At 40.3% G+C, this 16,219-nt stretch overlaps 1 protein-coding gene across 3 annotated transcripts in view; it reads right to left on the bottom strand.

Annotated features, from left to right (window-relative positions):
- Eprs1 (glutamyl-prolyl-tRNA synthetase 1) overlaps nucleotides 1-16,219 on the bottom strand; it is a 67,373-nt gene that overhangs the window by 12,001 nt on the left and 39,153 nt on the right. For all 3 annotated transcript variants that reach the window (XM_034513562.2, XM_034513561.1, XM_034513563.1), the window contains 10 exons: nucleotides 13,143-13,502; nucleotides 10,156-10,389; nucleotides 9,613-9,875; nucleotides 6,677-6,728; nucleotides 4,622-4,831; nucleotides 4,208-4,280; nucleotides 2,836-2,915; nucleotides 2,533-2,634; nucleotides 1,675-1,830; nucleotides 194-391 (listed from right to left, as the gene is read on the bottom strand). In XM_034513562.2, the coding sequence (XP_034369453.1) occupies nucleotides 194-391; nucleotides 1,675-1,830; nucleotides 2,533-2,634; nucleotides 2,836-2,915; nucleotides 4,208-4,280; nucleotides 4,622-4,831; nucleotides 6,677-6,728; nucleotides 9,613-9,875; nucleotides 10,156-10,389; nucleotides 13,143-13,502 (1,728 nt within the window). The remainder of the gene's footprint in view (nucleotides 1-193; nucleotides 392-1,674; nucleotides 1,831-2,532; nucleotides 2,635-2,835; nucleotides 2,916-4,207; nucleotides 4,281-4,621; nucleotides 4,832-6,676; nucleotides 6,729-9,612; nucleotides 9,876-10,155; nucleotides 10,390-13,142; nucleotides 13,503-16,219) is intronic.

Here is a 16,219-nt window from a genome sequence, read left to right as displayed (position 1 = left end):
GTTTTCAATGAAGTAATTTTTAAAATTCTTAAGACAATAAATAATACAAATGTACACATATTTTCATAGTATAGTGGCCTAGGCTGAATTTTCTATTATTTCTGTATCAGAGAAATCTACCTTTTCAAGCTTCCTTTATAAACATAGTCTATAATCTTACAAAAGAAATGATAAGCAGAAATACTTTCCTTACCTGGACAGATGCTACACGGGGTGGTAACACTAAGCCCATGTTGTCCCCATGGACCATGATCATCACCCCAATAGTTCGAGTTGTCAGGCCCCAGGAGCACTGGTATGCAAATTGCTTTTCTCCTGGTGTCTTGGGATCTTCAAAAACTATTTCACACATTTTGGAGAAATTCTGGCCTAAATGGTGTGATGTTGCTCCCTAAAATAAGGAAACAAAGGCTTTAATTTTAAACTATTATGCCTTTGAAGATAATTACTATAAGATCACATACTTTAGATTGACAGTATGTGTACTGGTTTACCTAATTTTCTGACATTAATGCTTAAAATACAAATAGGACTGACATGACAAGAGAGCAGGACAAGTTAAAACCAACACAGTCTAACTCCAGGAAGCCCCTTTCAACAGGAGTAACTGCAGGTAAGATTTCCAGAAGCTCTTGCCTGGGAACTCAGGAAGAAAGCCAGCGTGACGTCACTGATGTGCGTAGAACGCACATGCGTTCTCCTCCACTGTTCCTTTCTCTCCTCCTTTCCCATGGGTTTGGGAAGGGTCTCACGTAGCCCATACAGACATAGAACCCACTATGGAGCTGAGAGTAGCCTCGAATACTTGATCCTCCTGCCTCCATTTGTAGGTGAGTTACACGTGGGCACCATGGCGCCAGGTTAATGGAGCACTGGTGATTCAACCTAGGGATCCATGCACGCTGGAAAAGCACTGTGCTGCATCCCCAGAAACTACTTTTTTATTCACTTTTAAAATCAGCATAATGAGGCAACACGCACACATTTTATAATGCTTAAATCAGGCTAATGTACCTCAAGAATCTATTATTTCTTTCTGGTAAAAACTGCCAAAATCCTTTTTTGGATCCTTTCAGTGTTCTTTTAAAAAAACACACACTGATAACTCCTGATAGTTACCCTCCTGCACACCAACAGGGCAGATCCCCCTAACCCTCAAAGACAGTGTCTTACCACGTAGCTAACACTGCCACAGACTCCCTCAGAGAGCTGGGATTATAGGTGTCTGCCACGATCATTAGCCACAGTGTGACATTCTGCAGCTACGGAACTAAAACGTAATGCCTACTGAGCAACTCCAATTCTCCCCAACAGCTAAGTAAACACAGTCCTATTATCAAGTTAGATACAATCACTTTCTCAGAGGTCACACACAACTGAGATCATGCAATAATACCTGCTTTATTTCACTTAACACAAACACCTCTAATTTCATCTATGGTTCTGCAAATGGCAGAATTCATTCCTTTTATGACTAAATATTCTACTGTGGGTTGTGCATTGTTTTTTAGCAAGTGATGTTGTCACAGGGAGAGGCATTACTAGATCACACACTGGTGATTTTATGTTTTAAACCTTAGTACTGCTTTCTATACTGGTTGTCCAAATACTAATAAAGTAGCAAAACCTGTCGGAACTGCCCAGAAGTCACCCGTAGTCACAGTACTTTCATACCTGGATAGCGCGTCCGCTGGCTGATATGAAGGCTTCTATTGTGGTTGTGTAGTCTCCTCCTGCAAACTTCTCCTTTTCAGTCTTTCTTCCTCTCACCACAGGGATTGCCAAGAGCTCTTCATACACTCGAGCATATAACTCAAGGATCTGTAAAACCTGTAACAACATGTACAAGCACGTTTATTCTCTATAGGCTTGTCAATCTATACTATCTCAGATTGTTTGTGGAAAAAGTACTTCAAACAACAACAACCTTATGGGAAGGTTAAAGAAGCCAATGTGAGACTTAAGGAAGATATTCAACAAAAAAGCAATCAGCTAATTAACATCTAAGTGTATATAAATTTGAAATGTAGAGAAAAAATGCTTGAGCGATATACAGTAATCAGAGTAAAAAACCTTAGAAAATAATCATGACTGCAATTTTGCTACAAACTAAAGTCTAACTGTTTAATCATACAAAAATTTAAAATAATAAATTTACCAGTAAAATTTCAATAAGCAGTTTTTTGGTTGGTTTTCTTTTTCCCCCCTGGGGGGTTTGTTTTGTTTGTTTTGGTTTGTTTGTTTGCTTTTGGTTTTTTGAGTCAGGGTTTCTCAGTGTTTAACAAGCCCTGACTGTCCTGGACTTGACTTGTAGACCAGGCTGACTTGGAACTCACAGAGATCCTCCTGCCTCTACCTCCTGAGTGCTGGGATTAAAGAAATGAATGCACTACCACGCCCGGCCCAAGAAACATTTTTTTAAATTTGTTTACTCTTGAATTAATTTTCTATTTTCAAACAGGTTTTACATAGCATAAGCCACACAATAACAAAGCAGGGCCTGAAGACAGGAGCCTAGCAGGCCCTTCCTACCTCGTCAGCTGCCTCCTCAAAGGTGGCAAAGGCGCTGTGCCCCTCCTGCCACAGGAACTCCCGAGTGCGGAGGAAGGGCTGTGGGTGCTTGAACTCCCAGCGCTGCCAGATGAGAGGACAAAGCCAGTCAGTACAGCAAGTACAGTGGGTTTATCAACAGCTTTACATGATCAATAACCAAAAGTAATTATTGTGATCCAAAATACTTCAAAAACTGCTTTCATGTTCAAAGGAAGGAAAGCGTGCTCTACAAAGCCACAAAACCTGAGAAATGGTGACAAACTAAAGCACATGTGCACCTACCACCACGTTGCACCACTGGTTGAGCCTGATGGGCAGGTCTCTGTGGGACTGCACCCATTTTGCATATGCAGGATACATTACTGAAAGTGAAGAAATAGAGACATTTATGTCTTGGTTTCTTCCTGAAGGCTGACATGATTAAATTCACAATGTAATTAATATGGATTAAACTGTGTCTGATTCATTATGAAGATACACAAATCTACCTAATGTGATCATACTTTGTATGTTTCAGCTATTTGTATGTAAGTGCTGATTACCTCCAAGATCTATTTGGGTGAATACTAGTAATGCTGTGTTCTATGGAAAACAATTTTCATTCTTCATCTTGTTTAATTCTCTTCTTTGGCTCACAAATATCATTATCAAATCTAAAGATGTCAATGTTATTACTGAATTCAGCTATGTATCAGAATCAGAAATTTTAGTTAGATCCATCCAATGAAGTAAACTCTTGCCATGAATTATGACTTGTCTACAATGTACTATCAGTAAAACAAAACTGCCAACTAGGAAGCACACTAACCAAATCCAAAGCCTCAGATCCCAGAGACACTCCAGCTGATGGCTGTTCCAGAGCAGGAGACTAACACAATAGAGTCCCATGAAAGTGCTCTAAACACCCCAGGGAAGCTGGGGTACCAAGTACTTTTAATCCCAGTACTTGGGAGTCAGATATCTATGAGTCCAAGGTTACTCTGATCTAAAGACCAGGTTCCAGGTCAGCCAGAACTGGATGTGAGACCCTGCCTCAAAACAAAAACTCTACAATTAGAACTTTACAACTCAAAAACAAAGCAACAAAAAACTCTACAGGAATACAATCTAAATGAACAACAACATTATTTGCAATTTTATAATTCCAAGAATAAGTCCAATACAGTTCCCTCTGAAAAGCTGCAACACTGAACAAAAACAGATGATGTTTAAATAAAAAAAAAAACCCTTTAATCGACGGCAGCCATTTTCCAGTAACTTTCCAAAATGGCAGACTCAAAGAGAAAGAGGAGAGGAACGGCTATACGTTCTCTTTAGGAAATACGATATTGTCCCTTTGGCCAAATACATTCAAAGCTGAAGGCCAATCTCTAAGAATTCATGGCTTAATGTACAAAAAGAAATAAAAATCCTAAAATGTAAGGTTCCTTTAAAAAGCAGACAGACAAGACTCACTTCCTACTGGTAAAGAACTCTGTAATGACACAGCTTAACACATAACATATCTATGACGTAGGTAGACTTCATTCTGTCTTCACCATCCTTCAGTAAGTTCTCTTTTGCCAGAAAGGAGTGTACACATCAGAAACACTGAGTTCCCAACACTATCTAACAGCTCAGTGAGTTTTCTCCTGAGTTCCATGCCCACTCTCACCTGTTTCACTAGTAGGACGAATGGCAATTGGCTCTGCCAACTCTGTCTTTCCAGATCTTGTAACCCAAGCAACCTAGGAAGTTAAAAACCAATGGTGACACAGTTTTAATGTTGTTTTTGAAGAGCATAAGTACATATCAACTTTCAGATTTTTCTCAGTGGAAGAAAGTGCAAATTCTTGCTACTGTTACTATAAGGAAATGGGCAAGTCATCCAGTCGGAGGACATGAATAACAACCAAACGTGCTATACGGGTAGAAGAAATAGGAGTTTATAAAAAAAGAAAAAAGAAAAAAAACAAGAAATAGCTTCGCATTTCTCTTAGCTGGTTGTTAAACTATACTGAAAATATAATTTTGAGTTCATAAGAGGGAACTGCAAAAAAATAAAAACAGCACATCTTTTCCAGTTTACCTCAGGAGCAAAGTCAGCAACATGATTCTTTTCTTTTTCTAGTGCAGCCTGAGACACAAATATGGGGAAGTAGCAGTTCTCAACACCAAGCTTCTTGATCTCAGCATCAAAGAAGTCCTTAATAGATTCCCAGATGGCGTAGGACCAGGGACGGAGAATATAGCAGCCGCTCACGTCGTAGTACTCAATCATCTCGGACTTTGTGATGACCTGTTAAAGAGAAAAGGCTACATGCTTCTACTCCATTTTAGAAACATGCAGCAGAGGGGGAAGGGGAACTGGGATAGCCACTACAAGGACCCAGACTCAAGGGAAGCGAGCGGCTCTCGCAATGGCAATGACTTTAGCCAAAATACCCAACAAAGGAGAGATACAACCTGTAGACCACCTCCAGTAGATAGGCACGGCCCCCAGTTGAGGGATGGGGCCACCCATGCATCTCAAAATTTTAAACCCAGAAATGCTCCTGTCCAAAGGAAAGACAGGGACAAAAAATGGAGCAGAGACTGAAGGATAGGCCATCCAGAGATCACCTCACCTAGGGATCCAACCTAGGATATGGTTGTTCCCTGAGAGGTTCTACCAGCATCTGACCAATACAGATGCAGATACTCACAACCAACCATAAGACTGAGTCCAGGGATCCCAAAGGAAGAGCTAGGGAAGGGACTGAAGGACTGAAGGGCATTGCAATCCCATAAGAACAATACCAACTAACTAGACCACCCAGAGTTCTCAGGGACTAAACCACCAGCCAAAGAGTATACATGGAATGAGCCAGGACTCTAGATACATATGTAGCAGAGAATGGACTTTCTGACATCAATGGGAGGGGAGGAAGGCTTGAGTGAGCCAGGACTCTAGATACATATGTAGCAGAGGATGGACTTTTCTGACATCAATGGGAGGTGAGGAAGGCTTGATGCCCCAGATTAGGGAGATGCTGGAGGGGTGAGGCAGGAATGGGTGAGTGGGTGGAAGAGCACCCTTATAGACTCAAAAAAGGTGGGAGTGGGGGGAATGGAATGGGAGTTGGTGGAGGGGTAGCTGGGAAGGGGGCTATCATTTGAAATGTAAACAAATAAAATGATTAATAAAAAAAGAAAAAAATTATGGTCAAAAAAAGAGAGAAAAGCTTGTATATTGAACAGTATATACAACAGTATATACAACAGTATAGTGCAAAGGCAAGAACATGTGGTAATCAAAGTTCTCATCTGTAGGAATGGCAAACCCCCTCATTTATTTGTTTTTTGGCCTTTTCAAAACAGGGTTTCTCTGGGTAGCCCTGGTTGTCCTGAAACTCACTCTTAGACTAGGACAGTCTTTTACAGGCTGTATCATTATGCTCAGCTTAGAAACACTCTCCTTAATGTGGAGGGAAACTAGACTTTCCTACATGGACAGACAACACATAACAAGATTCTAAAGTCTGCAGACATCACTAAGCTACATCCTCAGCCTTCTTTTATTTCTTTTTTATTTTTTATTTTAAGACAGTTTTACTATGTAGGCCAGCTAACCTGAAACTCAAATTCTCTTGCCATCATCTTCCAAGTGTTGAGGTTACACGGGTGTGCTACCACACCTGATACATGATAGCTATTGTAATAGGCATCATGAATGATACACAGGAATAGGGAAAAATGTCTGCCTTGCACACATGAACACTGATGCCAAGACCCCTAAAATGTCAGGTGTAGTGGTGTGACAGGTGCGCTTGTTCTTTCAAAGGAAGGAAGAGCAGAGACAAAAGGGTCTCTGGGGTGCATAGGCCCAATGGCCTAGTCTGACTGCTGAGCCCAGGCCAAAGAGAGATCTGTCTCTAAGGGGGTGAATGGCTTTTCTGAAGGTTGTTTTCTGGCCTCCACATGTATTTATGCACATGTGCACATACACATATAAATGCATATTCCTGAACACACATACACACGGGGGGAGGGGTGGTCACATTGTTTATGACTATCTTTCTCCCTAGACTTTAGAATTTGAACACAAAGGCAAACTTGAGAATTGAGAAATGCTACCATAAAAGCCAACTGAAGGCATACTCACTTGGGAATACCATTCGGCAAGATTTTCTTCTTTTTTTGCTTCAAGACCCAATCTGCAGACATGCAAAAGGAAACATGAATCCTTTATTTGGCAACTGCTTTTATACTATGTTTTACTCTGTTTTCTATTTTCATAAGAAAATACTGAGACCAAGTAATCGAAAGAAGAACTTATTTGGTCTTGGTGCTGCATCAGTCCTGTGGGTGGGCAGGCCCTCTAGAGGCATATCTTGGGTTGGGCATGATAGGACTCAGCAAGTCACAAGGAAGCTGCTAGTGGTGGCTGTGCTAAAGCCATTAACACTATCACAAGATTCCATTCATCCAAATTCAGCCTACTTAATTCCTCACTGAAAGGCTCTAACATTAGATGCTTTTATCTCTAGGAACTGGGAGACCAAGTTCCTCACATATGGACTTTGGGGATACATTCAAACCACAGTGGACTAAGCTGAAAATAAGACTGCAAGCTCAAAAATAGGAGAGTTTTCTTAATTTTCAGCCATTTCTATATTTGTATATTTTAATATTCATTTCCACAATAATGTTTTTAATCTAGAAACAATTTAATCTTTGTTTTTTAACACAGAGAGGGTTTCACTATTTAGCCCCTGCTTGGCTACACCTTGATATGCACATCAGACTGGCCCAAACTTGTAGTAGTGTCTTCCTGCCTCTGTCTCAGAAGTACTGAGATCATGGGCATGCACGAGCATTAAAACAGCTTCAGAAGTTGGTCAGATGTTGTCCATGAAAACTGTCAAGGCCAAACCTGTTTAGAACTATGATTTTAAAAGAAGACATTTATTTATTTTTAAGCAAAAGCTTTTTCAGTTAAAATATATTTGGTAAAGACAAAGTTTGTTCACGTATATTTGCTACAAAAAAAGCTTTTACCAATCTCAACACAGGTGATATTAACAGCTAAAAAGATCGGTTGTCTTACTGAAATTAAATGTAAAAAGTAGTAAGAACAGCAGCCACCCACTAAACACACATAAATGAATATTCACCTATAAGTAGATACATACTTATATTTTACACTATACTATTCAGAAGATGCAGAGATGGATGTTTGAAAAAATAAGTGACATTTAAATTAAACAAACAAGCAAAGAAGCAAGCAAGCAAGTAAACAAACAAACACAAAAAAATCCCAACTAATCCAGCACCAGAACTGGGATTCGGTGTAGAATACTTGCCTAGATGTGAAAGACCCTTTCTTTGGTCCGAGATTTCCTACCCACCCCTCAATTCCTATTCTACACAGTACTTCTTTCCCCAAAGCCTCAGCCTTAGCTGGACAAGGGGGTGTGCTCACCTATAATCTCAAAAGCGGTGCTGAGGCAGAAAGACTCAGTCCAAGGCAGGCCTGAGCTACATAGGAAAGCTTGGCTCCAGAAAATCACAAACTGTGTACGTTCTATACCAACATCTTTTCCAGTTTGCAAGCAGGGCTGTGTTGCCCTAAGTCTTTAGTGTATTACAGTTTCATTCTCTTTTCCCCACGTCAAATGTGGGAGTTTACATTGGTAGTCAGAAGGTGAAGGGAAGAGAGAAGCTCTAACCTCTTGCCAACTATTTTATACTTTTACTGAGCTGAGTCAATACACAAAACCAGGAGTAGCTTCTGTGTTCTCTAAGGAGATGGTACACGAACATGGGAGGTAGCTAAATTTGATATAAGCTAAAAAAATCTAAAATCCAAACCACCTCAGTAAGAGTATTAAACTGTTTTCTAAGAAGCCATGATAGGAAACCTGTCACACTGTTCAAACAGACAGAAAAACATTGAAAAGGACATATATTTCACTGTCTGGTTTTTAAACCAGCTGTTTTATATTTAAACTGCCAACTTTAAAGTCGTATTGGGAACAACATTCTTATTTCTTATGAAAAACTTTCACTTGAAGAAGAAATCCACGAAGCAATGTGTCTATAAGCTGCTGCTAAAAGGAACACTCGTTTATTTACAGCTATTCTCTCAGCTGACACACAACACACTAGCACTGCTTTAGTACCCCTTACCCAGTATATCTGGGATAGAACTGCTTCAGACATCAGAGCTTTCCACACTCTGCACAGTTTGTCTAGGCTTCAAAGGCTGAGCATCCCATAGACTCAAATATTTGAAAGCTTGTCTCAGTTGGTAAACTATTTAGGAAAGACTAGGAGGTGTGGCCTTGTTGGAAGAAGTGTGTCACTGGAGTTGGGCTCTGATTACATTGGTAGTCAGAAGGTGAAGGGAAGAGAGAAGCTCTAACCTCTTGCCAACTATTTTATACTTTTACTGAGCTGAGTCAATACACAAAACCAGGAGTAGCTTCTGTGTTCTCTAAGGAGATGGTACACGAACATGGGAGGTAGCTAAATTTGAAGAAGCTCCACTTGGTGGTAGCCCACTGCCTTGGCTTTTAGAAGAGTCTTTCCCCTGGCCATCATTTTGTTTCTGAGGCTTATTCTGCTTATTCTGAGATTTCAAAAGCCCATGGTAGGCAGGCACAGTCTGTTTCTCATTCTGCCTGCAGATCAGGAAGTAAGCTCTCAGTTCCTGCTACTCTGCTCCAGTGCCTACTCCCATGTTCTCTGCCAAGATGGTCATGAACTCTGATGCTCTAAAATCATAAGCCCCCAAGTAACTCCTTCTTCTGTAAGCTGCTCTGGTCATGGTATCTCTTCACAGCAACAGAACAGTAAGACAGATACTCAACCTGTGACAGTGGCGACCGATTCATTCCCTGGTGGGGGAAAAGTACAGTGACTTCTGAAAGTCTCAGGTGAGCAGATGACATGCTACCCATTTTTAACATTAACTAGAAGTTATCTGCTGATACTGGAATATGAGCATTCTGTCTTAATGATAATAAACCAACATTTGCAATTTTTAAGAACAAAATCTCTTTAGAACTGAATTCATTCAGAAACGTGTTTTAGCACCTGGTCTGTTTCTTGGGCCCTTGCCCTTCTCCTGCTCCACTTGGTGGTAGCCCACTGCCTTGGCTTTTAGAAGAGTCTTTCCCCTGGCCATCATTTTGTTTCTGAGGCTTATTCTGCTTTTCAGATTTATTCTCTTTTTCTTTCTTCTTCTTATCTTTGTCTTCTGCCCCAGTAGCAGACACAGGCTTATACTCAACTCCTGTCAGTGACTTGTACTGTGCCTTCAGCTGAAGAAGTTCTTGTACAGCTGAATCCACTTGATCCTTCAGTGTAACAGAGGGGACAAAGGAGGACATCAAGCAGTGCAAGTTACTGTCTTGGTGTATGTTAACAAATGCCACCCAGATTTACAAGGCTAGTGAACAATTAATTAATGGCAACAGTTTGTAGACACTAAGAAAATAAATGAAAGGTTATAAAAAAGACAAAACGAGCCTAGAGTACCAGAAATCTATAATCTATGCAGTGTACTCACTGTCTTAACAGCAGTCACTAGATACATGGCTATGTAAAAAATAGGACCACAAAGGAAACCTCACTGACCTTAGAGGCCTTTTCAGCTTTAAGTTTTCGAACTACTTCTCCTTGACAAGCCACTCTGTCAAACAGCACTTTGGCTTCTGGTTTCTCTGATCCAGAAGGCTCAGCACTGCTGTCAGGATTTGAATGTGAGTTCTGAGATGCTGGGGGTTGGCCAGGTACATACTCCTTCCCAGTTTTTTCTTTATACTCAGCTTTCAGGGACAGTAAGCATTCTACAGCTTCAGTTATTTTAGCCTGAAAATAAAGAGGAAGAGAAGAATCTCAGAACATCTATGAATATTTCAATGTCATTTCAAAGAATTTAATCATCAAAATACACTTAGCCATCTATGTCCAGAGATCAAGTACTCAAAGATCAAAAAATACTTAAAAAACAAATAATTACATCATAATATACAAACCCCCACTTAAAAAAAATAGGGAAAGAAAATAACTTGGACTAATAACTTCTTTGTAAAAGCCTTTCAACGATTCAGTTGAGCAAAATATGTCTTCTATATTAAAAGATGCTCTATTTTGAAAATGTACAAACGACTCACTATTACCTAAACAGGACAACTATTTATAGCATATTTGGTACTGTAAGTAATCCAGAGAGGATTCTTAGCACACAAATACATGGAAGGATCTGAGCAGACAACATGGACATACCATGCTACTTTATATAAGAGCTCTGTGCACTCTTTGGCTTTGTTATCTGATGGAGATCTGAAATCAGTCTAAACAGAGCACTCTCAAACATTAAAAAGAAATAAGAAAGAATGCTGAAGTCTTAAATTACATGCATATCTGCATATTTCAATATCTGATAATTCAACATAAACAGGAGGAATGGCATCCTCATCAAGGAGACACCTGACATTCTACACAGAAGACAGACAGCAGCACAGGGAAAGGACTCAAGCTGGATGTCTGACCTCAAGCTACAACCCACCACAAACTAACATCTGATGGAGAACCTCAAGACATCAACCAAACAGTGGAGAAATTGTGCCTCCCTGTTCAGTGCTTTCACTGATATACCACAGCACTGCATAGGACAACAGAGTCAACACAACAGGAGGGAGGGAGTACACTTCAGACTAGCTCACAGCCCAGCCATACAGGAACAGCACTGCAGCAGCCACAAGGACCCTGCATCCAGCAGACAGTAACGCGCATCTTGGGCTACTTTGTCTTTCTGCCTATGAACTCTGCACTCTGTGAGCCCAGGGACAACAAAGTGGGAGGAAATGCTAAGAAAGAATCTAGGAGTGCTGGTGGTGACAGTCATAATTCCAGTCTGTGGAAACTGAGGCAGAGTGATCCTGAGTCCAAGGCTAGCCTTGGGCCATACAGTGCAACCATGACTCAGGAAAAAAAGGGGGTGGGGGGTGGTTGTGAACAGAGAAGGTTAGGGAAGGCTGAATGTACTCCCAACCTGACTCATGTTGCCATTACTTTAGAATTAGAGTTAATTCCCAATAGAATTCCTTTCTTAAGAAAAACATCATAGTTAAATAAAGAAGGAAAAAAGAATGGGAGAAGGGAAGAAGGAAATGGAAGGAAAGACAAGGAAAAGGAAGGCAAGGGTACATTATCAGCTAAAAGAATGAAAATGTGAAGGAGAAGAAGAAAGGGAGGAAGAGGAGGAGGAAGAGGAGAAAAAGAAAAAGGACACCCTTGTAAATATGTCTATAAAATACATTTTTTGAAAGATCCAATGACCCAAGTTGACCAAAGATAGAACTGACTCCCATAGCTGTGTCTGATCTCACACACACACACACACACACACACTCTCTCTCTCTCTCTCTCTCTCTCTCTCTCTCTCTCTCTCTCTCTCTCTCCCTCTCTCTCACACACACTCACACATTTTCTTTCTTTAACACTCTTTAATAATATTAAAATAAAGTTTAATCATTCACTTGAGTTTAAAGTCAAATGGTACAGTTTAAGGAAAAATTTGTTTGACAATAATTAGAAATATTATAGAAGAGAAAATTAAGGTAATCTATTATATTACTGAATGAGATACTCTACCAAGATTGTATGCATAAATAAATACATAGTTCCAAAATAGGAGCAAAACTCCACCAATTACTATGCAAATTTTTCTGATGACTTAGAAAGTGGCTTAGGTGGCTGATGGCACATCTCAAAAACTTTTGACCAGAGAAAATTGGAATATTTGCCACATTGCCACAACAAAGCAAAATCCAGAGCCAGACAGACAATGGTGGCTCCCTTCAATCCCTGGGCCAGCAGCAGCAGCACCTGAACAACTATTTGGGCACAACTAAAAAATTATGAGGGTTACTCTTCATTGCCAACCTAACTATATTCAGAATCACCTAGGGGACATACCTTTGGCTGTCTGTAGGGTGTTTGCAGAGAGGATGAAGTGGGAGAAATGAATGCTGAAATGAGCCACCATCCCAGCAGCTGGGATGGAGCCCCAGAATAAATGAAGAGGGACGGAATGCCAGGCCAGTGCCTGTATCTCCTTTCTTTGCTTCCTAGTCCATGAAAGACGTGAATAAATTCCACCACCAGATCTGTGAGACATTCTTGCCTCCATCCTGACTATGATGAACTGCATACCTGAATCGTGAGTGAGGACAGCCTTTCTCCCATGTGTTGCCTGTCAGGTTATTTGGTCAGAGATGAGAAACACAGTAATACAAAAGGCAGGATGTATCTCTGCATACCCTGGATTTCCTGAAGCATAAAAAGAGGCCACAATCCTTGTGTTTTAACAAGACTATTAAAACTTCTAATGCACAAAGGGCCAAGAACCTCAAGTCCACCGTTACAACCCTTCTGTGAGCTCTGTCCTCTGTAAAGGGCTTCTATTACTGCAGGAATGTGTGTGTGTGTGATGCTGGGGATCATTCCAAGCTCATGCCTATTAAACAGCCTCTGTTTCATGGGAGAAAGTGACTATGTGCAAACAGTCAAAACTCACAGGCTTGCTTATGCTGCACTCCTGACTCCAGCATACTGACCTTAGGAGCCTTTTCAGCTTTCAGTTTTCGGACCACCTCCCCTTGGGCAGCAACTTTATTGTATAATGATGTATTTTCCACAGTGTTTGAGGGTGACGTCGTAGAAACATTCTGTACTACTGCAGTAGGGGGGTTCCCAGGTTTATACTCCTGCCCAGCTTTCTCTTTGTATTCAGCTTTCAAAGTCAAAAGCTGCTTCACAGCTGCATCTATATCTTCCTTTGGTGCTTTCTTGGCTTTCAATTCACGGACCACATCCCCCTGAACCGCCACTCTGCTGTAGAGGATGGAGGAAGCCTCATCTGCAGCACGAGCAGCACTCACAACAGGCGCTGGTTTTTCTTTAGAAGCAGAGCTTGTCTACAGATGCAAAAAGCCAAAAGTAAAGTATTAATTCATATTAAACATCTTCACAAGCTTATATAAAACTTACTATTTCATTGTATTTCACAAAAACTTTTAATTTCAATTCCTTCAAAAGCTTGGATGAATCAGCTCACACCTAAAAACCTTATCCCATAGCAATAGCAGCAGCAGACAAAGGGAGAGGAAAGCAGACAGTCACTGCACAGTCTCACCATCAGAAAACCTGGGCGAGGTAAGAGGGTTTCATAGGAACCTGTATCTTTATCTTTAGGAGACCAAAGTATAATATATTCATTCAGGTCAAGAATAAAAGAGATGCAACATAAAATAATCATGCACGCTATTAGAAAGGTTAAGTATATTTAACCCATTTAGGCTGGTGAAAAAATATAAATAAATCGGGAAAAAGTCATTCAGCAGATGTTCAGCATTACCATTAACATTCTTTAAATTTTGAGGTCTCAATTTACTTATCAGCAAAGAACTCTGAGACCACACACACATACACACACCCCCCATGCATCAAAAAGTCCTAGATCAGACTTGAATTTTGATAGTAACAGTTTCTACAGGAGGCAAATATCCCCAAGGATCTATACATCAAAAGGATACCAGTAAGACAGCAGAAATCTCTTCCTACAATACTGATGGTCAACTGTACTTGAATTTGTTTTAGGGTTTGTGGTTTCTAACCATATCCATATATACACTCTTTAAAATTCCTTCCACCTAGAAGTGGCTCTCTGTTGTCCTGAATCTGGGCAGCTTTAACTGTCTTCCCAAGTGTATAGCAGACTTGACTGTGTGATCTTCCAGGCTCAACATAAAGGCAATGCTGCTTCTCTTTTGCCTACTGAACATACACTTCTGATTTTTTTGTTGTTTTGCTTCTTTTCTTCCAGACCATCACTTCTGTAGGTCTGAGCTGTAAACACAAGTGGCCTCCATACTCTGGAGGCCATATCTATTACAGAGCCACCATCAATTGGTACCCAGGTGAATGAATTACTTTAGATGTTCAGCTCAGTTTAGCCTTTGGTGGTCACAGCTATGATCTAAATGACACTAAGTAAGATCTTCAGTTTTTGTATTAAGCCTATACTCTTTAATATCAGCCCCACTACTTTCAGTATGATTGACATTCAAGAGCACTTATTATAACATCAGTATCTCTCACAGACTGGAGGTAAGAGGTTGAGTACACCACGTGGGACTTGCGAGGGACCAGTATACAGTATACAGTTTTTGCAGCCCCTTCAAAGAGGGTCTGGAAGGTCACATTGCCTTTTGTGATTTCATTCTCTTAATGGGTGATTTGTTCAAGTTTTCAGAGGTGCTTAAGAAAGACACTAAAGGGATCTGCAAATTGGACATGGGGACATAAGCCTTTAACTCCAGCAGGAAGATCACTCTGAGTTCAAGGTCAGCCTGATTTACATGGTGAGTTCTAGACCAGCCAAGACGACACAGTTATAACTTATCTTAAAACAAAAGAAACTGTACCCCACCCTCAGAAAACAATAACAACAAAAGGATTTGTAAACATTCAAATGACACTGCTCCTCTAGCTGCAACATGCTCTGGAAAAGTTATTTTTCACAAAAAAACATTGTTTCTGACACCTGGCATGGTGATATATATCCCTGTAATCCTAGCACTCATGAAGCTGAGGCAGGATTACAAATTGAAGACAACCATGAACTACTTACTAGCTAGCTAGTTCAAGGCCAACCTGGAATATCATGAGATTCTGCTGTTGTCTCCATACCTCTCTCAAACGCAAAAAGGTATTCATATTAATTAACATCAATTGGATTTTAATTTTAATTAGATTGTTATTTTAAGTGAATTAGCAATTTAAAAAAAACTTTCTCACTTCACCAAGCCAGGTATGGTCACATACTCTCTTAAACACAGCATTAGGAAAAAGGGATAGAAGATGGCTAGTTTAGCCAACCTGGGCAACATGTCCAGATCCTGTAACCAAAAAAAAAAAAAAAACCAACAACAAAAACACAAGTAAATAAATAATTTTAATTTTTAGTTTGATAACAGATAAATGCATAATTATGGGGCTGGAGGGGTTAAATACAATGACTGCTCCTCCAAGGGACTTGGGTCCCACCTAGGACACACATGGCTGCTGACAACCATCTGTAAGTTCCAGGGAATCTGTTACTATCTCTGGCCTCTATGGGCACCAGCCAGACAAGTGATACAGACTTACGTGCAGGTGAAACAACCATCTAAAAATAAAAATTTAGAAAATACAGGAGCTATATAAACAAATCATTTGTAAACATCTCAGGGACCCTGAGCTCAAGATACACAGCTCAGGGGAAGACCACTTACCTAGAATTATGAGACCTCAATTTGATCCCAAGTATAGAGAAAGAGAAAGGGGATGGGGATGGAAAAAGCCAAAGTTTAAAGTTACTGGTGTATGATCAACCACACAAGAACAGACACAAGGATGCAGCCACTGAAACAGTTTCTCTCTTTTCCCTTTCCTTCTGGATGAACTCAGAGATTTTAGCCTGTTCAAATCAGCTCAGAGTGTAAAGTATACCATTCTCACGACAAAGAGTTCCAAGCTTTCCTCCTTTAATGAACTGTTTCTGTCTTCCCTGCCTCAAGTTATCTATTTACCCAGTCAACCAAAACAAATCTACAAGTTACAGTTTTATCCAAATTACACATCCTGAATCTAC

The sequence above is a fragment of the Arvicanthis niloticus genome, chromosome 10 (assembly GCF_011762505.2).
Source record: "Arvicanthis niloticus isolate mArvNil1 chromosome 10, mArvNil1.pat.X, whole genome shotgun sequence".
Taxonomy (NCBI): Eukaryota; Metazoa; Chordata; class Mammalia; order Rodentia; family Muridae; genus Arvicanthis; species Arvicanthis niloticus.
This window is presented reverse-complemented; position numbering and strand designations above follow the sequence as displayed.